General features: G+C 42.7%; 1 protein-coding gene across 1 annotated transcript in view; it reads left to right on the top strand.

The window, feature by feature from the left end:
- Positions 1-19,253, top strand: part of skia (v-ski avian sarcoma viral oncogene homolog a) — a 101,406-nt gene extending 82,153 nt beyond the window's left edge. The window contains exon 7 of the mRNA XM_034086526.2: positions 17,581-19,253. Coding sequence (XP_033942417.1) covers positions 17,581-17,760 — 180 coding nt within the window. The 3' untranslated portion in view covers positions 17,761-19,253. The remainder of the gene's footprint in view (positions 1-17,580) is intronic.
- Positions 19,254-27,004: the final 7,751 nt, after the last annotated feature.

The following is a 27,004-nucleotide window of genomic DNA, read 5'->3' as shown; positions in this document are numbered from 1 at the left end:
ATCACACCCTGGATTGGGAGTGGGGAATAAAAGCATGCCGTGTTAAAGGCACCTTTTAGTGAGCACTTTCCGGATGGTCAATACCAACATCCAACATCTCAGTGTCGCTGCCAATAAGCCACACTCTGTCGCCTTCTGTTATTCTAACAAAACCCTGAAGTGTGTATCTTGTAAAGATAAATGCTTCAGATGTGAGTGTGGTTCTATTGTCTTCTTACACTCGAGCGATGAGAGCTGGTATGTTTTTACTCCACATGACATCAGAAGCATCACCGATGACATCATGGTGGGCTGGATACGGTGACAAGAACCACGAAATGTTCATTTTAATTAAATTAAGGTATGTAAATATAAATGTATGTTTTTGTTTTTTTTTGACTTTACAATAATGAATCGCACTTTGTCATAACAAATACTGTTATAATGCATTGTACTCCCACTATTGTCTTCAATCTTACTTTGAAACACACCATCGTCTACATGACTGCTACCATATAAATCCAGTAAGCATTATGTTGATTATATGCATCTCCAATAAATACTGTTGTTCTGTTTTCTAAAGGCAAAGTCTTGTAAATAAATGGAAAGAAAGAACCTCTTGCTTGCTGATGCAGTCTGGGATTGTTGGACAATTTTGGGCTAAGCACTCTCCCGCTTTTGTAAAATAATTGACACAAATATCGCACCCGGTTACAACTCCGACAAACATCATTAACAGCATGTGAGGTGATTGTTATTGGAGCCTGAACTCAATTCTCATGTTGGAGGAATAAAATGTAATTTTATTCAAAAGGCAGCACAGTGGGTCACACAGTGGGTACAATGCAATCAGAATGTACATTGTGTTAATGCTATTTTTCCTTTGGTTGTTGTTGTTTTAAACGTGGAGATATTTTATTATTGCTTGTCTGTTATGTTCACTTTCTTCAATTGAAAACTCATATTTTCTTTATGCATGAAATTTGAGTTTGCCATACATATAGTCAGTTATTGGGCATTGATACTGTACATGTAAAGGTTTTATTGTGTTATGCAATATAAAGTCTTATTTAGAAGAGGAAAAAGTAAAACAACACAGTATATTGTTCTTAAGGAACAAAACTCCACTCTTGCAAAAAAAAACGAAAGACAAGAAAAAAAATGCAATGCTGGACAACCTCAAGTGCCTGGACGCGGGCGAAGGGTTTCCAGAGAAGGAAAACTGATGATGACGCTACTGGGGGCGTGGCCTCTCATCACCTTCCTGTTTGCCGGTTTCAAATCAAAAGCCCCTCCCTCGTTCAGCAGTTCTTCTTAACAGTATTCTTAAGACCAACCAGTTTTACAAACTTTGTTCCTTTTTCAGTGCTGAGAGTAATTGAACAAATGCTAGACGCTTCAGGCTTTTTTTCTGAACGAGTGCTTTTTCCTTCTTTTGAAATCAATGATATGCATGTTCAAACAATTTTTATAGAAGATCTTGAAAAGCCACTTGCTTCGATGAAATGTTACTTTGGGTTGTATATAAAGACTGTTTATTCCCAGCTTGTTGAGGATAACACAGAGGGCATTATGTTAGAAGCCCTTTTCTTATCTAACATTACTGATGTTGCTCAGAGAACATCGCGGAGTCTGCTACTTTGGCAGACCTAAAATTGGTACATTTGTAGTTGTTTTTACACTCAAAGAGTTGATAGCCTATGCGTAGTTTACTTTACTCATGGTTTTCTACAAAAGAAGGGAGAAAATAACAACATTGGCTCTTCACTTTCCCGCGCAAAAAGAAAAAGCCGTTCAACAGCGTATTGTTTTCTAAAGGAGAATCATTTTGCTAAATAATGGACAGTACCGCAGCAATAACAGTCCATATTAATAGACAAATACTAGCCAGTGTGAGGATTTGAATAAGAATTTACAAATGTAAATATTTTTTTTCATTTACGATATTGTATAATATATGTACATGGTGTTTCCTTTTTCAAAAGAAATCTTTTCTTACAATAGCTGTCTTTTTTTTTAATTTGTGTTTTAACTGAAATGTTTAAAAAAGGCAGTGCGTAAGAGAATATACCCTACATAAACATTTAATCCATTTCTTCTCATTTTTTTTACTGTAGAGTCTTTATATTGAATGACTTTTTTCACCAGTTCATATATATTTTTAACAGTATGTTCAGTATCAGATAGCAGAACGTATGGCGTATGGGTGACACACACACACACACCACACACACACACACACACACACACACACACACACACACACACACACACACACACACACACACACATACACACACATACTACGCCACCTTGCAGATTGATTCCCCTCATCCTCATGTATCCTTTTAGCCCTGTGCTGCTGCTAATTCTATATAAACCTTACAATTCTAGAAATATTTTTATGTAAGAGGTAAATGTAAGCTTTCCCATCATTAATGCCACATATACAGTGTGAAAAAAAGCTTGGCTTATTCATCTATCTTCCTTGTTTCCCTAATTTGTTCACGCCTTTTTCCTCATTCCTCCTCCAACGACCCTTCCCTACACGGACTATATTGTAAAGTAAAGGACTTTATGAGATTATGTTTGAAAATAGCTATGCTTATATACTACAGTGACTGAATGTACAGTGTATAGATGCATTACCAGAAATAAAGTTGTTTGTCCAGATTGAATGACCCAGTTTTCATATTTTTTTGCTGCATGTTGCATAAACAATGTAAGCCTATTTTATCTGTGCTTTTTTTCATTTGAATTAATTTCACTGATGAATTTAGTAGCAGAGGAACACAATTTAGACCTTCAAAATGTTTACTTTATTCTATCTAATGCAACTTAACCTATATTAAACCCTTTTTTAAACTCCATGCCTTCAATATGTAAGACATTATCATCACCCGGGTTATTTTCTTTCAAAAAGAGCAAATGTTGGTGTTTGGTGTGGATTCCCGAAAGCCACGATGGACACGATGGACACGATAAAGGAAATGTTCAAATTCGGCTCTGATCGTACAACATCGGGCCATTCGTGAAGGCATCTTAAGCCATCGTATGACCGCCGGTGGAGTTTCTCAGGATCCGGCAGCAACTTCGTGAGCGGCAACTTCGTAAGGCACTCGTGAGTAGGGTTGGGTACCGAGAACCGGAACCGGTTCCAACATTCCGATTCCAACGGCATCATTTAGAAATGTGAATTTCGGTTCCGCTTTTCGATGCCTGAGGAAATATTTCTCGCCGCTCTCCGTAGCCTACTGTATGACTGCGGCGAGGCGGGAAATGTAGCGTTGTACCTACACTTCCTACAGTGTAACCTGAGACCAGGGCCGGTCCGTCGCACTGGCATATAGATGTTCGCCTAGGGCGCCAGATCTGTGGAGGCGCTGCGCTGAGGAGGAGGGGAAAACAAATGTTTTGACCGTTGGTGCTCATCCTAATTTTCGGCCTTGATGTAACAACATTCATAATTAAGTAAATGTAACACCCTTTTTCACCCCGGTTACACGTTTCATTCGCCCTGTACGATGGGCGCTGCAAGTGATGAAAATGGGGGATGTTGGCTTATCTGGCACCCGCAGCTCACAGCCAAAGTGCGAGTGAGCGAGGGAGAAAGGGAGTGTGCACTGGAACCGTGTAGGTGTCATCACCATAGATATATATAAACACTAGATGGCTCACACGCGCTGCTGGCCAATGGAGACCGACGTTGCCACTTGGCCGCCATCTTGCTACAGGCAGTGCTCTCATTCATAACATTATGGTTTACTATTTAAATAACCATAGCTTGCTCAATTTTCAACCGATTTTCAAACGGTTTAGTTTTTTATAAACATCAAAGATGTAGTTATGATACTGCATACTTATAATCATGGACTTTCATATGAAAATAACATTAATCAGATAAAGCAATAGCTATACACACACACAAGGTATTTATATTAATATTTGCCGGTGTATATATTTCCATTTATTTTATTATATTGTCAATATTTAAAATAAATTATAATAAATTATAAATTAAAATACATTTATATTTTAATATATAAAAATCGGTCTGATGTTACCACTCTGTAAACCAAGAGTTGTTAATTGAGCAATGCCTTAGCTTGAAGAACAGGGACACAACTAATGACAATAGCATATGTTGGTATATTATTTAGATATTCACACCTTTATCAACATAACCAAACCAAACCAACATAAAATGTGCTCACAGACAGGCCAGTTCTGTCTAATTTATCACAATTATTTTTGACATGAGATCTTCATATCATCCTAGTTTTGTATTTAGTTTCTAGATTTGTAAACAAATCCAGAACCTTTGAAATATGTTATTGAAAAAAGACCAAGAATAATATAAACTGTACCATATGTCCTTCTGTAGTCCATTTGTGGTTTGTCTTGACTCACCCCGGCTGATATATCACAAAATCCACTGTTTAAATTGTTCCCTATATTGCCCCTATGTAAGGTGTCCTTGGGTGTTATGAAAGGCGTTATGAAAGGCGGCCCCCCAACATAAATGTATTATTATTATTAAGAAGAACAACTTGGTGTGGTGTGGAGGGGATGTAGGAAGCAGGAGCAGGTGGGGCGAGATGGGGCTTCAAGGTTCAAGGTTATTTGTTTTAAATCTGTCTTGCACACAATAAAATAAAATACAGTATACCACAAAACCAATAAGACACACAGTGACACATGGCACACTAACAATCAATCATCGTCCAGCCTCAGCTTTGGTATTCTTTCACAACCATGTTATGGGTTTATTAGACTGAGCAGACATAAACATATGTGGTGATCCCACGGGTTCTTGTTTGCAGACAGCGGCGATTGGAGCATCCGTAGGCTGCACAAATGTCCGGCATAGTCAGGTACTTCTGTAAACACAAAGCCAGCAAATTCCTGTATCATAATGCAAGATGTTTTAACAAGCCAAATCACTTGGAAGAAATCATGTGTAACTTAGTTATGTGAAAAGAAAGAGCAGTTCTGCCTCTCCCACTGGTGCAAAGTTGCTGGGTGAACTTTGTAATACTAGGTCTCACTGACAGCCTCTTGTTATTAGCCAGCTAATAAATACAACCACATACACAAAGAAAAGCTGCAATTTCAACATGTCCAAGCATCCTGTATCATAGCCATGCTAATAATGTTTATAATAAACCAAACCGTTTGTAAATCAGTCAAGATTTCAGCGAGTTAAGAGTATTTTTGTGCAGATCACTCACCTTACAACAGCCTACCATAACGCGAATCAGAGTAACTGTTTGACTGTAGCAAGATGGCGGCCAGTCAGCTACGCTGGAAAATCTCCCATGAGCCATCTAGTGTTTATATATATCTATGGGGTGTCACTACCCGATCCCTCCCCCTGCCCGATCGGTACTGCGCATGTGCGAGATGGTGCGCCATATTGGACAACTCCGGACGGCAACCCAAGTAGGACAACATTGACACAGTGGCTTTTGGCAAAGCTCAAAAGGAAAACTCGAGAGAGATGAGTTATTGTTATTACAACGTGACTTCACTATTATTTAACAACTCTTTTAATGGGTTCTTTTATTTGGGGTGAAGTACATTGTCAGAATAAGTGAGAAATGGATTTAACTTCTGTCGGACAGCCATATGCCATACATGTTTGCATACATTCACAGTAAATATTTATTCAGTATGATAGCTGTCTAACAGAAGTTAAATCCATTTCATTCCCAGTGCTTTGCCCGTGGCTTGGGACTATACAGCGCTGCACACGGAGGCAAATGTCCGTGATCGCTGCGATCTCGTCCCACACGGCAGGCTCAGGTGTGCTCGACATGTCTTCACAAGAACTCCGCCTGGTAGGCGGTCAGCAGCGAGGAGACGTTGAGTGCCCTGGCTGACAAAGCTGTGGCTTTATAGGCCCGTTCGGTCATCGCTGACTGGAACCGGTCTGCCTTGCCGGTAGAATGGGGTTCCTGCTCGGTGTCGAAGCCAGCCTCGGTTGGAGGTGGGCTGCCACCAGCGGTTCCATGGGCGGCATGCGGAGCAGGCCGAGCCTCTCCATACCGTCACAGTCCAGGGAGGAGGCACCCTGGATTGGGGCCTTGTTGTTAAAGGGGCGGTCTCTCCACGAGACAGACACCTCGTCCAGCATCTCCGGAAAGACTGGAAGGAGCTGCCTCTTCGCCCTCGCTGCTTGGGGCAAGTTCTTCCCCTCGTAGCGAGATCTGGAGGTCTCCTTGGCCACTTCAGCCATCACTCCCGGCTTTTGCAGCCTGAGCCGATGAAACGAAGATGTCATCCTCATCCGAGTCAGACAGGAGGAACTCAGAGGTATCCTCTTCGTCCTCCATATAGTCCAACTCCAGGACATCCTCCGCGGGTGGAACCGTGGTGAGGTCCAGTTGGGAGCCCCAGCTTGACACAGCGCGGGGCCTCCGCTCTCGCGGCTCTTGCCGCCACCGGGTTCCCAGCCTGACACGGCGTGGGGCTCCGTTTCAGCGGCTGTCGCTGTTTGTTGAGCCCCAGTCTGACACAGCGCGGGGCTCAATCTCTGCGGTGGACGCCACCATGTCTTGATTGCCGGCCGGCGAATCAGCGGACATGAGGGGGTCCCGTCCCGACAAGCTAGCTTGGCGTGGTAACCGTCTGCGGAGGCTCTTAATGGTGAAGCGGGTACAATGCCCGCACGAGCCGGGGTTATCGATAGCCTCCCGGGCGTGTTCCAGCCCGAGGCAGGACGAGCAGACCTGGTGTGTGTCTGTGCCTGCAATCTTAAACCCGCAGCCGCATAGCCGAGCCTCCGAGTCCCTGACTCCTCTGGTGTGAGGGAGGAGAAGGGTCCATCTTTCGTTCGCCGGGGTGTCGTCGTGGTGTGGACGCGCTAGTAACAGGTACGTTACTGAGAAAAAAAATCTAACCTTGCCGTTAGTCGGAAAGGAAAAAAAGGCGACGGTGTAGATTTTACTCTTGAAAGAATATTAACTGGTGTGTTAATACCTTTTTTTTTATCTCTGTCTCCTCTGGTGTGAGAGAGAAAAGAGAACGTCCTCTTTACCGTGGTGTCGGTGTGGAGGGAAGAAAAAACTAGCAACAGGTATGTTACTAGCTTGAAGAAAAAAATCAAACCTTACCGTTATTTCGACAGAAAGAAACGGCGAGGCAGATTACAATATTAACTGGTGTGTTAATATTGTTCAGTCTTCTTGCAAAGCAAAAAATTAACCGGCAAGCGCCCGTCGACCGAATGTTAGCTTTGGGTTCAGTCTGTGGACCGTTAAGCTAGCCCGGTTACTGATAATTGGAGATGTGCTCTGAAGCGAGAAGAGGTGTTTGAATGACGCTGCGTCGTAGCGCAAGCTACTTAAAGGGTGGGTGGATTCCCTGACGTTGACGTCAAGATCACCAGCCAATCAGGATTGGCGTAATGAGATTGATGCTTCTGTTTGCATACGCGTTGAGGCGCATCCCATAGTGAGACATCGAACGGAGTGTTATGAATGAGAACTTAATATCTTCTACATATAAAGACGGATAAAGTAAAGAACAAAGTCTGAAAATATCAGTACAGTATCATAGTACTTTAACATAATTGTTTTTGTTACTTTCGTTGCAGTTGTATGTCTTAAATGTAATGTTAATGTTTCCTTTGTGTGTTATTCGGGGACATCTTCATGCGAAATTCACAATTCCATATTCGTGTGTCCATCGGGTGTCAATTTCGGAACAATGTGACAGGGTCTTTAGAGCCAGGAACTCTAAGAGAATAACATATTCATGATCAGACAATTCAGGATGTATTATTACAACAAGTAACACTATTTTTATTTGAGGGGATTTTGAAAATACAAATATGAGTATTCATGGCTGAAAAGACAACAGAAACACATCTCAAACAAGTTGGTTTCCGCCTCACAGGATGGAATCTCTAATTACAAATCTGAGAGAAGAAAAACAGCTTTAAAGGCAGCTGAACACAGAAAGGAAAACAGGATGAAAAGATACATTACATGTGAACATAAAGATCATAACAGAAAGATTTACGACCCCTTTCAGCTGAAATAAAGTGGAGTTGTTTCTGTGCAGAGGCCACTTTTCAGCATACCAAAACAACACTAAACATTCTTCTTGTTCCACCCTCTCATCCACTTTATGTACACAGATATGGTTTGACGGCAGCCGCTGGAGAAACCTCCATAATTACTGTGAAAACCTTTAGAAGGAAAAGACGAGCTGCAAACACTTAACTAGAGAGGAATGTGCAGCAGGTAAACGCCCACTGAGAGACAGAATCTGATGAAAACATTCATTAGCGTGCACAAACAGTCAGTGTACACAGTTGTGATTGTGAATGCACATTAGCTTAGCTGTTAGCTCCTCAGATCCAGTGCAGGGAGAGAAACAAGTTAAGTTGTTTTTTGGTGTGGTTATGACATTTGGTGTTAGAAGCTGACATGGACTGTGCTTTTAAGGATTTGTAAACTATAAATAAATAAAACTATTGTCTGTTATACACCAGTCTTAGGCTACCTCAATACAAGAGAGAGGCTGTACCTTCAGAAAACACTGTGGTGCTACGAGCTAAATGGTAATGGTATTTAGTAAATGCTAACATGCTCACAATAAAAATGCTAACATGTGATGTTTACCAGACCTGCCTTGTTCCCCATCTTAGTTTAGCATGTTTAGCTTGCTGTTTAGCAATAAACACAGACTAGGCTACAGGCGAGGCTGATGGAAATTAGTTTAGCACGTTTTTGGTCATGAACCGAATTATGCACCAATTTCAATTTATGTCTTGACGTAATTTTCCAGCTAACAGGAAATATTCAGTTTGGTTAAGTTGAGGGACGACACCTGAGGCCTGTAATACGAAGCAGGATTTTTAGCGGGCTAACTTCAGGGAAAACTCTGGATTTCTGGTCCTACGACGCTGGTTCTCTTTTTAGCGGGCTAGATCTCCATGGTAAATTATGCTGTGCGGCTAACTTGGGGCCTATACTACGAAGCAGGATTTTCGTTTGGCAAGCTAACTTCAGGGATTTCCGGTCCTACGAAGCTGGTTCACTTTTTAGCGGGCTAGATCTCCATGGTGATTTATCCTGGAACCTAGTCTGTGCTCCAAAGCAGGATAGGTTCCAGGATAAGAGATCAACTCAGCGAAAGCACCACGCCTGCTGACCAATCAGAGCTCAGTGTGCGGAGGAAATACAGTTTAAACTGCCGTTGCAGGAAAGACGGCCGGCCAAAATCACTGACTGTGTGAACGTGAAAATAAATAGAATATCACCTCCCATCTTCAGAGCAATCTGACTATTATAACATTAGCGTTAAGAAAGCTTACTTAAATATCTGCCACAACATAAGTAACCGGATCAAAGTAACATTACGTAGCCTACAGTCCGTGGCACTGTGAGTGCAGACGTCAATGTGTCCCATTATCATTCATATCACATCACATCATAATGTATCATATATTTCCTTATCTGAGTCAGCTGAGCCGTATCTGGCCGTGCAACACTCACAGTGTCACATACTGTATGCAGAAGTATTATTTTAAGCAACACATTAAGTTGACGAAACACTCGAGTCAAATGTAATTGAAGTCAGATCGTGTCTTAGACGGAAGTGATATCATAAACCTGTTAATGTACGCATTCAAACACTTTTTCTGTTACCAGCTGTAGTCACCTTGCAGGTGCAGCTAATGTGGCTTTTATCCTGGATAAAGTGTTTAAGTCATGGATGTTTAAAGTTTAACGTCTTCATATTTGTCTAATTATAGAGTTGGCTTTTCATTCAGGAAGTATGACGCTGCGCTGTCAGTATGCTTCTCCATGTTTGTGATTGGTCGAATGCTCCAAATACCACCCCTTTCATGTGAACGCGCACCAACTAGATAGGGCACGGCTGGCTTGAGCGATCCACTTGATAACCAGCGTCGTAGGACCGCTTAGCGAGAGCGCGTATGTTTTGGATTAGGCCAACCGGCTAACTCAAACATATCCAGGTTATGTTGAACCAGCTTCGTAGTACAGGCCTCTGGTTAGAGCCTTGACCAGAACGATACGCTTTTTGCAACAAATTGACGGGGCTAGCAAAGTGCCCACCAACACAGCCTTCATAATTTCCGTTCTGCAGGCAGAGACGATTGAAAGATTGTTTTTTGGTAACTTCATTAAAAGATAACTGTGTCAAATAAAGTCCCTGAATACATCATAGAGACAGATTAGATAGCTTTGCCAACAAAATGTTTAAAATAAGTGCTACCACGAGCATTTCATGTACTGATCTTGTGCAGATGTAAAGGCAAACATGAACCAAAAATGTACAACTAAACAGTGCCAAGAACACATGAGATGTAGTGTTATTATGGGTGGTAACTGGTACAGTAGGAAAGCAGACAGTGGCTGGTTGAGGCGGCTCTCTGGCTGCAGCTGTGGCCCACATCGGCAGCGCTGTGTGGGCTGTGATGTCAGATGATGGCTCTGGGCTCCTCTCCACCAGCAGCAGCACCACGCAGGGCTATTGACTGACCCAATTACAGCAGTCACATGAGGAAGAACACCCCACAGTTAGCTCATTAGTCTCTGGAGTCTCTCTGCTGCTCTCTCAGTCTCACTCTGCCTCCTGTCTCCTGCTGTTTCATAATGTACAGTCAATTACCAAGTCATGTTTAATTCATTTAGAACATTTTCCAGATCTGTTTATGAACGGTGGGAAGGGGTATTCATACGCTGGCATGTCGTTCAGACCAGCATGTTTGGAAGCTATAAATATACATGTGACAGATGGACAAAAAGAAGATGCCCTCAGTATAATGTGATCAAACAACAACATTACAAATGGCTGCAATGTTTACAATGGAGCTGAATCTCCACCATTAAATACATAGGCTAAACCAAAATTGCATTGATCTATTACTATCAAACTATCTTACTTCACTAAAAAGGAAAGCACCCTCTGACGGAAAGGGGTGACATTTTGCTGACACTTTACCAAATATTGATTGTTTTTTAGATATCTCAAATAGGTGTTGCTCCTGCCCCTGTCTATAGCTGTACATCACTTAGCATCCTGCTGGTACACCTTTACGTCTTGGCGATTACATTGGTGCTTCAAAAGTCATATAGTGGTGTTAATTATTTGTGTTAATATATTATCCCGCTGCACAGAATATGTGAAGTATTATAAACGTGTGTGGCCCAGAGCTTATTTTGTGCATTATTCTGAAATCCAATGGAAAAATCCAATCTGCTTTTTGTCAAGGGACCGCTGCTAAAATATGTCACCTTTTTAGCATTCTGTTTCTCCAAACTGGTGGGTGTGTGATGGCCATCGAACATACTTGATAAACTAACTTAGTATAAACCACCACTTCAAACAATCTCTTTAAAGACAACGTGGTACATTTAACAGAGTGGGAAAAACAAGAGGTTCAAAAGGGACCAACAGTTATATTATAATCTAATCCCTGAATCATTTTATATCAGCTTTTTACTGAAGCTGAAACAGTGAGTTCTTGAAAAACTGACGGTAAATCTGCCTAAAACGAGATTTATATTTGTTTAATTGTCACTCAGGCGCCAATAAACCCGTTAGCTAATGTAACAACTGGGGAGGAGGAACTGGCAGTCTTCACTGTTATGACACACACACAATGTTTATTCACACAGCCACGTAAAGCTATTATGCGTGTATTACAGACACTTCCTCACCCTGGTTCACCCCTGCACTCCGTAAGCTGAAGCAAACCGGCCGCCAGCTTGAACGCCTAACCATGAAATCATCCCTCACAGTTCACCATGAATCCTACAAACTCCATCTCACAGAGACACCCTCCGTTCCTCCACTTCCACTTTATGCAGTTCATTCCTCCAGTTTTTCTCTGACAAAATCACTGCCATTAATCACTCCCTATCCACTGCATCTGACACACAAACATCTCCCCCAACATCCACCGCCACAATTTCTCCCCCCCATCTCCCTGGACCTCCCGAGCCCTCCTCCCCACGGCCGCCTCTCCCAGTTCACTCTGGTTACCCCCCCTGAAATACTCAAACTGATCAGCTCCTCCAAACCCACAACCTGCTCGCTTGACCCTCTACTGAAGTCCTGCCTCCCGTCCTTTGCCCCTACCTTGTCAACCTTTTCAACTCCTCACTGTCCCAAGGAACCGTTCCCTCTGCCTTCAAAACTTCTGCTGTCACTCCCATCCTCAAGAAACCCAGTCTGGATCCCTCCTCCCTCAGTAATTACCGCCCCATCTCCAACCTCCCCTTTCTCTCAAAAGCAATAGAACGCATCATCTCCAAACAACTCCACTGCCATCTCCAAACCAACCAGCTTTTTGAACCCCTTCAGTCTGGTTTTCATCCCCACCACAGCACAGAAACGGCACTCATCAAAGTCCTCAATGACCTCCTCACCTCTGCTGACACCGGTTCCCTCAACATCCTCATCGACCTGAGTGCAGCCTTCGATACCGTGAGCCACACAATCCTGCTTACCCGACTCCAGGACATCGGAATCGAAGGTACTGCACTCAGGTGGCTTCAGTCCTACCTCTCCGACAGATCCCACTTCATCTCCCTCAACAACCACTCCTCTGCCACAGCTTCAGTCACCCAAGGTGTTCCCCAAGGTTCAGTACTCGGCCCCCTCCTCTTCATCATCTACATTCTCCCCTTGGTCAGATTCTCCGCCAATACAACCTGGACTTTCACTGTTACGCTGACGACACACAGATTTACCTCAGCACCAAATCGGGAGCAAATGTTAATAGGGGACCCGATTATCCCAGTGGTGGCCGCCGGAGCTAACGGAGCCGCAGGGGGCTAGCTCCAGCCGGCGTCCCGGAGCTAGCCCACTGCGGCTCCGTTAGGTCCGAGTGGTGGAGTCCGTCTTTTCTCAACGTGTGAATGACAAGCATTAAGAATAACAAAATATAGCTAATTCTCTTGCAGATTGTCTCATTTGATTATGAATGTAACGTTTATATAGGGGAACTACACTGTTAGCAGTAACTTGGTATTCATGTATTTCATGAATTCCATTTATATACAGTCTATGGTGTGAATGCAAGACTAAAGTGAACTATCTAAACACTCAGAGAGTCCTTTAGCTCACCTGAGTCTCTCAGTCTGAGAGGAGAGGACTCTCCTCCAGCTTGTTGTGGAACAAACAGCTCCTTATGTCCGTTAGTGCAGCTAGCTAACCAGATGCTAACAACACGGTCCCTGATGGCACCGGGTCCCTCTCTACCTCACTTTCTCTCTCTCTCTCGATCACACTAAATGCGCTATTGCCAGCCCCCACACACACACACACACACACACACACACACACACACACACACACACACACACACACACCACACACACACACACACCACCACACACACACACACACACACACACACCACACACACACACACACACACCACACACACACCACAACACACCACACACACACACACAACCACACACACACACACACACACAGGGCCACCCCTGGCCAACTTGGGGCCCCAAGCGACATTGTGAGATGATAGTTAGTTAGTTAGATAGTTATGATAGGTAGTTCCCTCTGTCAGCAATGTATCAACAACTACACACACATTTCTATCAGTATTTCTCTGTGTTGTGGTTGACATGATGATGACTGTTAGGAATTAAGGGGAGAGGCATCACCATGAAATGTGCAAATTGACATAAAAATGAATAAAAGGGGAAAAAATGCTCCATGTTTTTTAGGCTGTAAACTTTAACTGTTATGTAAGGCAAGGCAAGGCAAGGCAAGTTTATTTATATAGCACTTTTCAACACAAGGCAATTCAAAGTGCTTTACAAAAAATGAAAGACATTAAGCATTAAAAAAGAAAAGTTAATAAAATAAACATTAAAAGGAAAAATACATGGATAAAAGTTACAGTGCAGTCTAAAATATGAATAGTTCAATTACACATTAAAAGAAAAAGTACATGGATAAAAGTTACAGTGCAGTTTAAGATATGAATAGTTCAATTAAAAGCAGCGACAAAAAGAAAGTCTTCAGCCTGGATTTAAAAGTAGTCAGAGTTGCAGCGGACCTGCAGGTTTCTGGGAGTTTGTTCCAGATATTTGGAGCATAATAACTAAACGCTGCTTTACCATGTTTAGTTCTGACTCTGGGGACAGAAAGCTGACCAGTCCCTGAAGACCTGAGAGATCTGGATGGTTCATAATTTAGCAGGAGGTCAGTAATGTATTTTGGGCCTAAACCATTCAGTGCTTTATAACCCAGCAGCAGTATTTTGAAATCTATTCTTTGACACACAGGAAGCCAGTGTAAAGACTTCAGAACAGGAGTGATGTGATCCACTGTTTATTAACTTTTCTCTTAGTGTTAGTGAGGACTCGAGCAGCGGCGTTCTGAATCAGCTGCAGCTTCCTAATAGATTTTTTAGTGAGACCTGTGAAGACACCATTGCAGTAGTCGAGTCTACTGAAGATAAAAGCATGGACACGTTTTTCCAAATCCTGCTGTGACATTAGTCTTTTATCCTAGATATGTTCTTTAGGATGAGTAGTTGTGACTTTTAGTAACGTTTTTAATGTGACTGTTGAAACTCAGGTCAGAGTCCATGACTACACCTAGATTTCTGGCTTTATCTGTTGGTTTGAACATTGCAGACTGAAGCTCAGCGCTAACTTTTAAACGTTCTGCTTGGCTTGGCACCAAAAACCATAGACTGTAGGCTAATGGTAGGTATTCAGTAAGTAATGTTACTCTGATCCGGTTACTTATGTTGTGGCAGATATTTAAGTAAGCTTTCTTAACGCTAATGTTATAATAGTCAGATTGCTCTGAAGATGGGAGGTGATATTCTATTCATTTTCACGTTCACACAGTCGGTGATTTTGGCCGGCCGTCTTTCCTGTATTTCCTCCGCACACTGAGCTCTGATTGGTCAGCAGGCGTGGTGCTTTCGCTGAGTTGATCTCTTATCCTGGAACCTATCCTGCTTCGGAGCACAGACTAGGTTCCAGGATAAGTCACCATGGAGATCTAGCCCGCTAAAAAGTGAACCAGCTTCGTAGTACCGGAAATCCCAGAAGTTATCTTGCTAAACGAAAATCCTGCTTCGTAGTATACCCCCCTGGTCGGGACCAGGTTGCAGGCTAAGAGCTCAACTCAGTGAAAGCACTGCCTGCTGACCAATCAGAGCTCAGTGTGCGGAATTTAAAGCGATCAAGTCATATTACAGGAGAAAGGAAATACAGAAAAGCTGCCGTTGCAGGAAAGACGGCCAGCAAAAATCACCGACTGTCTGAACGTGAACATTAATAGAATATCACCTCCCATCTTCAGAGCAATCTGACTATTATAACATTAGCGTTAAGAAGGCTTACTTAAATATCTGCCACAACATAAGTAACCGGATCAGAGTAACATTAAGTACAGTCCGCGGCATATCAATTCATAATGTATCATATATTTATCTGAGTCAGCTGAGCCGTATAACACTCACTGTCTGAGCAGAAGTATTATTTTAAGCAACACATTAAGTTGACGAAACACTCGAGACAAATGTAATTAAAGTCAGATCGTGTCTTAGACGGGGCAGTGATATCATAAACCTGTTAATGTACGCATTCAAACACTTTCTTTTACCAGCTGTATTCACCTTGCAGGTGCAGCTATGTGGCTTTGATCCTGGATAAAGTGTTTAAGTCATGGATGTTTAAAGTTTAACTTCTTCATTTCTAATATTGTAGTTGACTTTTCATTCAGGAAGTATGACGCTGCGCTGTCAGTATGCTTCTCCATGTTTGTGATTGGTCGAATGCTCCAAATACCACCCCTTTCATGTGAACGCGCACCTAACTAGATAGGACACGGCTGGCTTGAGCGATCCTTGATAACCTGCGGCGTAGTACCGTTTCGCGAGAGCGCCTATGTTTTGGATTAGGCCAACCGGCTAACCCAAACATATCCAGGTTAGGTTGAACCAGCTTCGTAGTACAGGCCCCCGATCTTCATTCAGAAGGCTACGTTAGCTATTTGCACCTCCAGGATATTTGCACCTCCAGGAAAATGGCGTATTTATATATATATGGCGCGCGTTGCATTGTGGGTAGCTCGTGACGTCACTGTGTGTGAAATAATTAGTGTTTACAGTGTGTGCCTATTGAGCTGTTTAGAGCCATGTGGGACAAAACCCGATCCTGCCCCTCCCTCTCACTGTCTAAGTGAACGGTGACTGTAAAAACTACACTGCGCATTAATTAAAACCATTTTTTACATGTATCACCTCAAAATACAAGATACGAAACATTTTCAACCGTGCAACAAATATAATAGTCTTACAAATACTTTTATTTAATTTCCTTCTTATTTGTGTCTAAGCTCAAGGGAGCCAGAGCAGAGGGCTTAAAGGGCCGCAGGTTGCCGACCCCTGGGTTAGGGTTGTAGTGTGTACCGCTCTCATTGTTTGCCTGCACATGTTGAGTACCCCAAAGGTGTATGTTATAGATGCATCGTACGGGTCTCCAGCTCATAGAAACTTCTGGATGCTAACTTGCACATGTTGGGCAATTTGCACAATTGGCCTAAGTTGCGTTATCAAGCATTACATATGCAGACAATAGCTGAAAAAAGGCAGGGCCGACTTGGAACATGTTGGTGTGGTTTTGGAGGTTAATGAGGATGTTAAATACATTCCTGATATTTACAAGAGGAATTATTGCATTTTTTGTTACTTTGTTCTCACGTCGGGCTGATTTTGATTTGATTTTGGTTCAATGTTTTAGTTTAAGGGGACTCAAAAATATTTCCCCCCCCCTTAAAATGTCAGACATGTATTCAACATTGGGGTTGGAGTACCCAACCTTTCCGGTTTCCCATTGCTGGCAAGTAGACTATAAAGGTTGCTTGTGTCCATGAAGCGTTTCTTAATCTCTCAGTGATACTTGAGTAACACGGGGAGCGTTTAAATTAAGCCCAGCGTGGCCCGGCATGCAGACGGGCACTCACAGTGCAATGTGTACACATGTGATGGGAGAGAGTCTAGACCATCATGTCAACACCCTCGCAGTAAGTTTCACTGTCTCCAATACACTCAAGGTCAGCAGAGGAGAAGGCAAGTAAAAAAAGCCACATTTCCTCTTCCACGGTCAAAAATAAATGGGTGTAGCCCCGAGTGCACAGACGTGGGATAAGTCCTGCTCCGAAGGGAAACAGGAAGAGACGTTGGCTTCCTTCAGGCACCATGGGAAATGCAGATTAGACAAAACAAGAGGGAGGTTATGCTCTCGAGCTGGGTCTGTGAACACCCCTCAGAGACGGCAGCCGCTCGAGAAGGCTGTCATCATAGTGGAACACACAACAAAGGGAACTTCTGACTCAAACTCCCACATTGCATCGAGACTGTCTCTTCAAATATATGCTCAAATCTAGAAACGTGTCTATGACCTTGTTTCCGTAAGAACTTATATTGACATAAATCAGTTATGTAAATCCCAAGTTGTTGCAAGACTGGAGGAACATATCCTTTGAGTTAACATGAATATGAATAACTCCGTGTACACAGCTCAGTCGTCCTGTAGTCACATCTGCTTCCTGCCATGTGTTCCGCAGATCGAGGACCTCCAGATGAAGCTGCAGCACGCCGAGGCCGACCGCGAGCAGCTCCGAGCGGACCTGCTGCTGGAGCGGGAGGCCCGGGAGCACCTGGAGAGGGTGGTGAAGGAGCTGCAGCAGCAACTCTGGCCCAGCGACAAGGAGGGGGCGCCTCAGGACACACTCGCTGAAAACTAACCCAGCAGCCAACCCCCCCACCCCCCAATCGCCCGCCATTATCCCCATCGTCTGCCCCCCACCACTCGCAAACGAAAGACTCTCCGAGCAGACACAGAGAGAAGAAACACCCATGGAAAACCAAGTGAGTGCTTTCATGGAGAAAGACTGGAAACACGGCGACATGGAAACAGGTGTTACTAAATCAAACACTGACTTCCAGACTCACAGAACTAAAAACCAGACCGGGATAATCTCCTCCAAACGTCCCCTCGCCATGACGACGACGGAGGGCATTCTGAGCTATTTAAGAGACTACATAGCGAAATGTAAAGAAAACATGACACGGTTTCTGTTTTTCTCTGTGCTATTGAAGTTTAAAAATATAAAAAGGATACAAATAAATCAGAAGATGAACATAACAAGCAAATGAACTTCCCACAGTGCCACCGGGGTTTTGTCGGTTTTTCAGGAAGCCATCGCAGTCCACTGAGGGGGAAAGCATCCAGTTCAAAGTTCTTTTCCTCCCATTGTTGCTTTATAAAATCATGTATTTCTAATTTCTCCGAGTGGTGAGTGGGCTTGCATCTGGGTAGACCCTCCTCTCTGTGGATCACACCCTGGATTGGGAGTGGGGAATAAAAGCATGCCGTGTTAAAGGCACCTTTTAGTGAGCACTTTCCGGATGGTCAATACCAACATCCAACATCTCAGTGTCGCTGCCAATAAGCCACACTCTGTCGCCTTCTGTTATTCTAACAAAACCCTGAAGTGTGTATCTTGTAAAGATAAATGCTTCAGATGTGAGTGTGGTTCTATTGTCTTCTTACACTCGAGCGATGAGAGCTGGTATGTTTTTACTCCACATGACATCAGAAGCATCACCGATGACATCATGGTGGGCTGGATACGGTGACAAGAACCACGAAATGTTCATTTTAATTAAATTAAGGTATGTAAATATAAATGTATGTTTTTGTTTTTTTTGACTTTACAATAATGAATCGCACTTTGTCATAACAAAATACTGTTATAATGCATTGTACTCCCACTATTGTCTTCAATCTTACTTTGAAACACACCATCGTCTACATGACTGCTACCATATAAATCCAGTAAGCATTATGTTGATTATATGCATCTCCAATAAATACTGTTGTTCTGTTTTCTAAAGGCAAAGTCTTGTAAATAAATGGAAAGAAAGAACCTCTTGCTTGCTGATGCAGTCTGGGATTGTTGGACACTTTTGGGCTAAGCACTCTCCCGCTTTTGTAAAATAATTGACACAAATATCGCACCCGGTTACAACTCCGACAAACATCATTAACAGCATGTGAGGTGATTGTTATTGGAGCCTGAACTCAATTCTCATGTTGGAGGAATAAAATGTAATTTTATTCAAAAGGCAGCACAGTGGGTCACACAGTGGGTACAATGCAATCAGAATGTACATTGTGTTAATGCTATTTTTCCTTTGGTTGTTGTTGTTTTAAACGTGGAGATATTTTATTATTGCTTGTCTGTTATGTTCACTTTCTTCAATTGAAAACTCATATTTTCTTTATGCATGAAATTTGAGTTTGCCATACATATAGTCAGTTATTGGGCATTGATACTGTACATGTAAAGGTTTTATTGTGTTATGCAATATAAAGTCTTATTTAGAAGAGGAAAAAGTAAAACAACACAGTATATTGTTCTTAAGGAACAAAACTCCACTCTTGCAAAAAAAACGAAAGACAAGAAAAAAAATGCAATGCTGGACAACCTCAAGTGCCTGGACGCGGGCGAAGGGTTTCCAGAGAAGGAAAACTGATGATGACGCTACTGGGGGCGTGGCCTCTCATCACCTTCCTGTTTGCCGGTTTCAAATCAAAAGCCCCTCCCTCGTTCAGCAGTTCTTCTTAACAGTATTCTTAAGACCAACCAGTTTACAAACTTTGTTCCTTTTTCAGTGCTGAGAGTAATTGAACAAATGCTAGACGCTTCAGGCTTTTTTTCTGAACGAGTGCTTTTTCCTTCTTTGAAATCAATGATATGCATGTTCAAACAATTTTTATAGAAGATCTTGAAAAGCCACTTGCTTCGATGAAATGTTACTTTGGGTTGTATATAAAGACTGTTTATTCCCAGCTTGTTGAGGATAACACAGAGGGCATTATGTTAGAAGCCCTTTTCTTATCTAACATTACTGATGTTGCTCAGAGAACATCGCGGAGTCTGCTACTTTGGCAGACCTAAAATTGGTACATTTTGTAGTTGTTTTTACACTCAAAGAGTTGATAGCCTATGCGTAGTTTACTTTACTCATGGTTTTCTACAAAAGAAGGGAGAAAATAACAACATTGGCTCTTCACTTTCCCGCGCAAAAAGAAAAAGCCGTTCAACAGCGTATTGTTTTCTAAAGGAGAATCATTTTGCTAAATAATGGACAGTACCGCAGCAATAACAGTCCATATTAATAGACAAATACTAGCCAGTGTGAGGATTTGAATAAGAATTTACAAATGTAAATATTTTTTTCATTTACGATATTGTATAATATATGTACATGGTGTTTCCTTTTTCAAAAAGAAATCTTTTCTTACAATAGCTGTCTTTTTTTTTAATTTGTGTTTTAACTGAAATGTTTAAAAAAGGCAGTGCGTAAGAGAATATACCCTACATAAACATTTAATCCATTTCTTCTCATTTTTTTTACTGTAGAGTCTTTATATTGAATGACTTTTTTCACCAGTTCATATATATTTTTAACAGTATGTTCAGTATCAGATAGCAGACGTATGGCGTATGGGTGACACACACACACACACACACACACACACCACACACACACACACACACACACACCACACACACACACACACACACACACATACACACACATAACACACTACGCCACCTTGCAGATTGATTCCCCTCATCCTCATGTATCCTTTTAGCCCTGTGCTGCTGCTAATTCTATATAAACCTTACAATTCTAGAAATATTTTTATGTAAGAGGTAAATGTAAGCTTTCCCATCATTAATGCCACATATACAGTGTGAAAAAAAGCTTGGCTTATTCATCTATCTTCCTTGTTTCCCTAATTTGTTCACGCCTTTTTCCTCATTCCTCCTCCAACGACCCTTCCCTACACGGACTATATTGTAAAGTAAAGGACTTTATGAGATTATGTTTGAAAATAGCTATGCTTATATACTACAGTGACTGAATGTACAGTGTATAGATGCATTACCAGAAATAAAGTTGTTTGTCCAGATTGAATGACCCAGTTTTCATATTTTTTTGCTGCATGTTGCATAAACAATGTAAAGCCTATTTTATCTGTGCTTTTTTCATTTGAATTAATTTCACTGATGAATTTAGTAGCAGAGGAACACAATTTAGACCTTCAAAATGTTTACTTTATTCTATCTAATGCAACTTAACCTATATTAAACCCTTTTTTAAACTCCATGCCTTCAATATGTAAGACATTATCATCACCCGGGTTATTTTCTTTCAAAAAGAGCAAATGTTGGTGTTTGGTGTGGATTCCCGAAAGCCACGATGGACACGATGGACACGATAAAGGAAATGTTCAAATTCGGCTCTGATCGTAACAACATCGGGCCATTCGTGAAGGCATCTTAAGCCATCGTATGACCGCCGGTGGAGTTTCTCAGGATCCGGCAGCAACTTCGTGAGCGGCAACTTCGTAAGGCACTCGTGAGTAGGGTTGGGTACCGAGAACCGGAACCGGTTCCAACATTCCGATTCCAACGGCATCATTTAGAAATGTGAATTTCGGTTCCGCTTTTCGATGCCTGAGGAAATATTTCTCGCCGCTCTCCGTAGCCTACTGTATGACTGCGGCGAGGCGGGAAATGTAGCGTTGTACCTACACTTCCTACAGTGTAACCTGAGACCAGGGCCGGTCCGTCGCACTGGCATATAGATGTTCGCCTAGGGCGCCAGATCTGTGGAGGCGCTGCGCTGAGGAGGAGGGGAAAACAAATGTTTTGACCGTTGGTGCTCATCCTAATTTTCGGCCTTGATGTAACAACATTCATAATTAAGTAAATGTAACACCCTTTTTCACCCCGGTTACACGTTTCATTCGCCCTGTACGATGGGCGCTGCAAGTGATGAAAATGGGGGATGTTGGCTTATCTGGCACCCGCAGCTCACAGCCAAAGTGCGAGTGAGCGAGGGAGAAAGGGAGTGTGCACTGGAACCGGTGTAGGTGTCATCACCATAGATATATATAAACACTAGATGGCTCACACGCGCTGCTGGCCAATGGAGACCGACGTTGCCACTTGGCCGCCATCTTGCTACAGGCAGTGCTCTCATTCATAACATTATGGTTTACTATTTAAATAACCATAGCTTGCTCAATTTTCAACCGATTTTCAAACGGTTTAGTTTTTTATAAACATCAAAGATGTAGTTATGATACTGCATACTTATAATCATGGACTTTCATATGAAAATAACATTAATCAGATAAAGCAATAGCTATACACACACACAAGGTATTTATATTAAATATTTGCCGGTGTATATATTTCCATTTATTTTATTATATTGTCAATATTTAAAATAAATTATAAATAAATTATAAAATTAAAATACATTTATATTTTATATATAAAAATCGGTCTCATGTTACCACTCTGTAAACCAAGAGTTGTTAATTGAGCAATGCCTTAGCTTGAAGAACAGGGACACAACTAATGACAATAGCATATGTTGGTATATTATTTAGATATTCACACCTTTATCAACATAACCAAACCAAACCAACATAAAATGTGCTCACAGACAGGCCAGTTCTGTCTAATTTATCACAATTATTTTTGACATGAGATCTTCATATCATCCTAGTTTTGTATTTAGTTTCTAGATTTGTAAACAAATCCAGAACCTTTGAAATATGTTATTGAAAAAAGACCAAGAATAATATAAACTGTACCATATGTCCTTCTGTAGTCCATTTGTGGTTTGTCTTGACTCACCCCGGCTGATATATCACAAAATCCACTGTTTAAATTGTTCCCTATATTGCCCCTATGTAAGGTGTCCTTGGGTGTTATGAAAGGCGTTATGAAAGGCGGCCCCCCAACATAAATGTATTATTATTATTAAGAGAACAACTTGGTGTGGTGTGGAGGGGATGTAGGAAGCAGGAGCAGGTGGGGCGAGATGGGGCTTCAAGGTTCAAGGTTATTTGTTTTAAATCTGTCTTGCACACAATAAAATAAAATACAGTATACCACAAAACCAATAAGACACACAGTGACACATGGCACACTAACAATCAATCATCGTCCAGCCTCAGCTTTGGTATTCTTTCACAACCATGTTATGGGTTTATTAGACTGAGCAGACATAAACATATGTGGTGATCCCACGGGTTCTTGTTTGCAGACAGCGGCGATTGGAGCATCCGTAGGCTGCACAAATGTCCGGCATAGTCAGGTACTTCTGTAAACACAAAGCCAGCAAATTCCTGTATCATAATGCAAGATGTTTTTAACAAGCCAAATCACTTGGAAGAAATCATGTGTAACTTAAGTTATGTTGAAAAGAAAGAGCAGTTCTGCCTCTCCCACTGGTGCAAAGTTGCTGGGTGAACTTTGTAATACTAGGTCTCACTGACAGCCTCTTGTTATTAGCCAGCTAATAAATACAACCACATACACAAAGAAAAGCTGCAATTTCAACATGTCCAAGCATCCTGTATCATAGCCATGCTAATAATGTTTATAATAAACCAAACCGTTTGTAAATCAGTCAAGATTTCAGCGAGTTAAGAGTATTTTTGTGCAGATCACTCACCTTACAACAGCTACCATAACGCGAATCAGAGTAACTGTTGACTGTAGCAAGATGGCGGCCAGTCAGCTACGCTGGAAAATCTCCCATGAGCCATCTAGTGTTTATATATATCTATGGGTGTCACTACCCGATCCCTCCCCCTGCCCGATCGGTACTGCGCATGTGCGAGATGGTGCGCCATATTGGACAACTCCGGACGGCAACCCAAGTAGGACAACATTGACACAGTGGCTTTTGGCAAAGCTCAAAAGGAAAACTCGAGAGAGATGAGTTATTGTTATTACAACGTGACTTCACTATTATTTAACAACTCTTTTTAATGGGTTCTTTTATTTGGGGTGAAGTACATTGTCAGAATAAGTGAGAAATGGATTTAACTTCTGTCGGACAGCCATATGCCATACATGTTTGCATACATTCACAGTAAATATTTATTCAGTATGATAGCTGTCTAACAGAAGTTAAATCCATTTCATTCCCAGTGCTTTGCCCGTGGCTTGGACTATACAGCGCTGCACACGGAGGCAAATGTCCGTGATCGCTGCGATCTCGTCCCACACGGCAGGCTCAGGTGTGCTCGACATGTCTTCACAGAACTCCGCCTGGTAGGCGGTCAGCAGCGAGGAGACGTTGAGTGCCCTGGCTGACAAAGCTGTGGCTTTATAGGCCCGTTCGGTCATCGCTGACTGGAACCGGTCTGCCTTTGCCGGTAGAATGGGGTTCCTGCTCGGTGTCGAAGCCAGCCTCGGTTGGAGGTGGGCTGCCACCAGCGGTTCCATGGGCGGCATGCGGAGCAGGCCGAGCCTCTCCATACCGTCACAGTCCAGGGAGGAGGCACCCTGGATTGGGCCTTGTTGTTAAAGGGGCGGTCTCTCCACGAGACAGACACCTCTCGTCCAGCATCTCCGGAAAGACTGGAAGGAGCTGCCTCTTCGCCCTCGCTGCTTGGGGCAAGTTCTTCCCCTCGTAGCGAGATCTGGAGGTCTCCTTGGCCACTTCAGGCCATCACTCCCGGCTTTGCAGCCTGAGCCGATGAAACGAAGATGTCATCCTCATCCGAGTCAGACAGGAGGAACTCAGAGGTATCCTCTTCGTCCTCCATATAGTCCAACTCCAGGACATCCTCCGCGGGTGGAACCGTGGTGAGGTCCAGTTGGGAGCCCCAGCTTGACACAGCGCGGGGCTCCGCTCTCGCGGCTCTTGCCGCCACCGGGTCCCAGCCTGACACGGCGTGGGGCTCCGTTTCAGCGGCTGTCGCTGTTGTTGAGCCCCAGTCTGACACAGCGCGGGGCTCAATCTCTGCGGTGGACGCCACCATGTCTTGATTGCCGGCCGGCGAATCAGCGGACATGAGGGGGTCCCGTCCCGACAAGCTAGCTTGGCGTGGTAACCGTCTGCGGAGGCTCTTAATGGTGAAGCGGGTACAATGCCCGCACGAGCCGGGGTTATCGATAGCCTCCCGGGCGTGTTCCAGCCCGAGGCAGGACGAGCAGACCTGGTGTGTGTCTGTGCCTGCAATCTTAAACCCGCAGCCGCATAGCCGAGCCTCCGAGTCCCTGACTCCTCTGGTGTGAGGGAGAGAAGGGTCCATCTTCGTTCGCCGGGGTGTCGTCGTGGTGTGGACGCGCTAGTAACAGGTACGTTACTGAGAAAAAAATCTAACCTTGCCGTTAGTCGGAAAGGAAAAAAGGCGACGGTGTAGATTTTACTCTTGAAAGAATATTAACTGGTGTGTTAATACCTTTTTTTTTATCTCTGTCTCCTCTGGTGTGAGAGAGAAAAGAGAACGTCCTCTTTACCGTGGTGTCGGTGGTTGAGGGAAGAAAAAACTAGCAACAGGTATGTTTACTAGCTTGAAGAAAAAAATCAAACCTTACCGTTATTTCGACAGAAAGAAACGGCGAGGCAGATTACAATATTAACTGGTGTGTTAATATTGTTCAGTCTTCTTGCAAAGCAAAAAATTAACCGGCAAGCGCCCGTCGACCGAATGTTAGCTTTGGGTTCAGTCTGTGGACCGTTAAGCTAGCCCGGTTACTGATAATTGGAGATGTGCTCTGAAGCGAGAAAGAGGTGTTTGAATGACGCTGCGTCGTAGCGCAAGCTACTTAAAGGGTGGGTGGATTCCCTGACGTTGACGTCAAGATCACCAGCCAATCAGGATTGGCGTAATGAGATTGATGCTTCTGTTTGCATACGCGTTGAGGCGCATCCCATAGTGAGACATCGAACGGAGTGTTATGAATGAGAACTTAATATCTTCTACATATAAAGACGGATAAAGTAAAGAACAAAGTCCTGAAAATATCAGTACAGTATCATAGTACTTTAACATAATTGTTTTTGTTACTTTCGTTTGCAGTTGTATGTCTAAATGTAATGTTAATGTTTCCTTTGTGTGTTTATTCGGGGACATCTTCATGCGAAATTCACAATTCCATATTCGTGTGTCCATCGGGTGTCAATTTCGGAACAATGTGACAGGGTCTTTAGAGCCAGGAACTCTAAGAGAATAACATATTCATGATCAGACAATTCAGGATGTATTATTACAACAAGTAACACTATTTTTATTTGAGGGGATTTTGAAAATACAAATATGAGTTATTCATGGCTGAAAAGACAACAGAAACACATCTCAAACAAGTTGGTTTCCGCCTCACAGGATGGAATCTCTAATTACAATCTGAGAGAAGAAAAACAGCTTTAAAGGCAGCTGAACACAGAAAGGAAAACAGGATGAAAAGATACATTACATGTGAACATAAAGATCATAACAGAAAGATTTACGACCCCTTTCAGCTGAAATAAAGTGGAGTTGTTTCTGTGCAGAGGCCACTTTTCAGCATACCAAAACAACACTAAACATTCTTCTTGTTCCACCCTCTCATCCACTTTATGTACACAGATATGGTTTGACGGCAGCCGCTGGAGAAACCTCCATAATTACTGTGAAAACCTTTAGAAGGAAAAGACGAGCTGCAAAACACTTAACTAGAGAGGAATGTGCAGCAGGTAAACGCCCACTGAGAGACAGAATCTGATGAAAACATTCATTAGCGTGCACAAACAGTCAGTGTACACAGTTGTGATTGTGAATGCAACATTAGCTTAGCTGTTAGCTCCTCAGATCCAGTGCAGGGAGAGAAACAAGTTAAGTTGTTTTTTGGTGTGGTTATGACATTTGGTGTTAGAAGCTGACATGGACTGTGCTTTTAAGGATTTGAAACTATAAATAAATAAAACTATTGTCTGTTATACACCAGTCTTAGGCTACCTCAATACAAGAGAGAGGCTGTACCTTCAGAAAACACTGTGGTGCTACGAGCTAAATGGTAATGGTATTTAGTAAATGCTAACATGCTCACAATAAAATGCTAACATGTGATGTTTACCAGACCTGCCTTGTTCCCCATCTTAGTTTAGCATGTTTAGCTT

The sequence above is a fragment of the Pseudochaenichthys georgianus genome, chromosome 7 (assembly GCF_902827115.2).
Source record: "Pseudochaenichthys georgianus chromosome 7, fPseGeo1.2, whole genome shotgun sequence".
Lineage (NCBI taxonomy): Eukaryota > Metazoa > Chordata > Actinopteri > Perciformes > Channichthyidae > Pseudochaenichthys > Pseudochaenichthys georgianus.
This window is presented reverse-complemented; position numbering and strand designations above follow the sequence as displayed.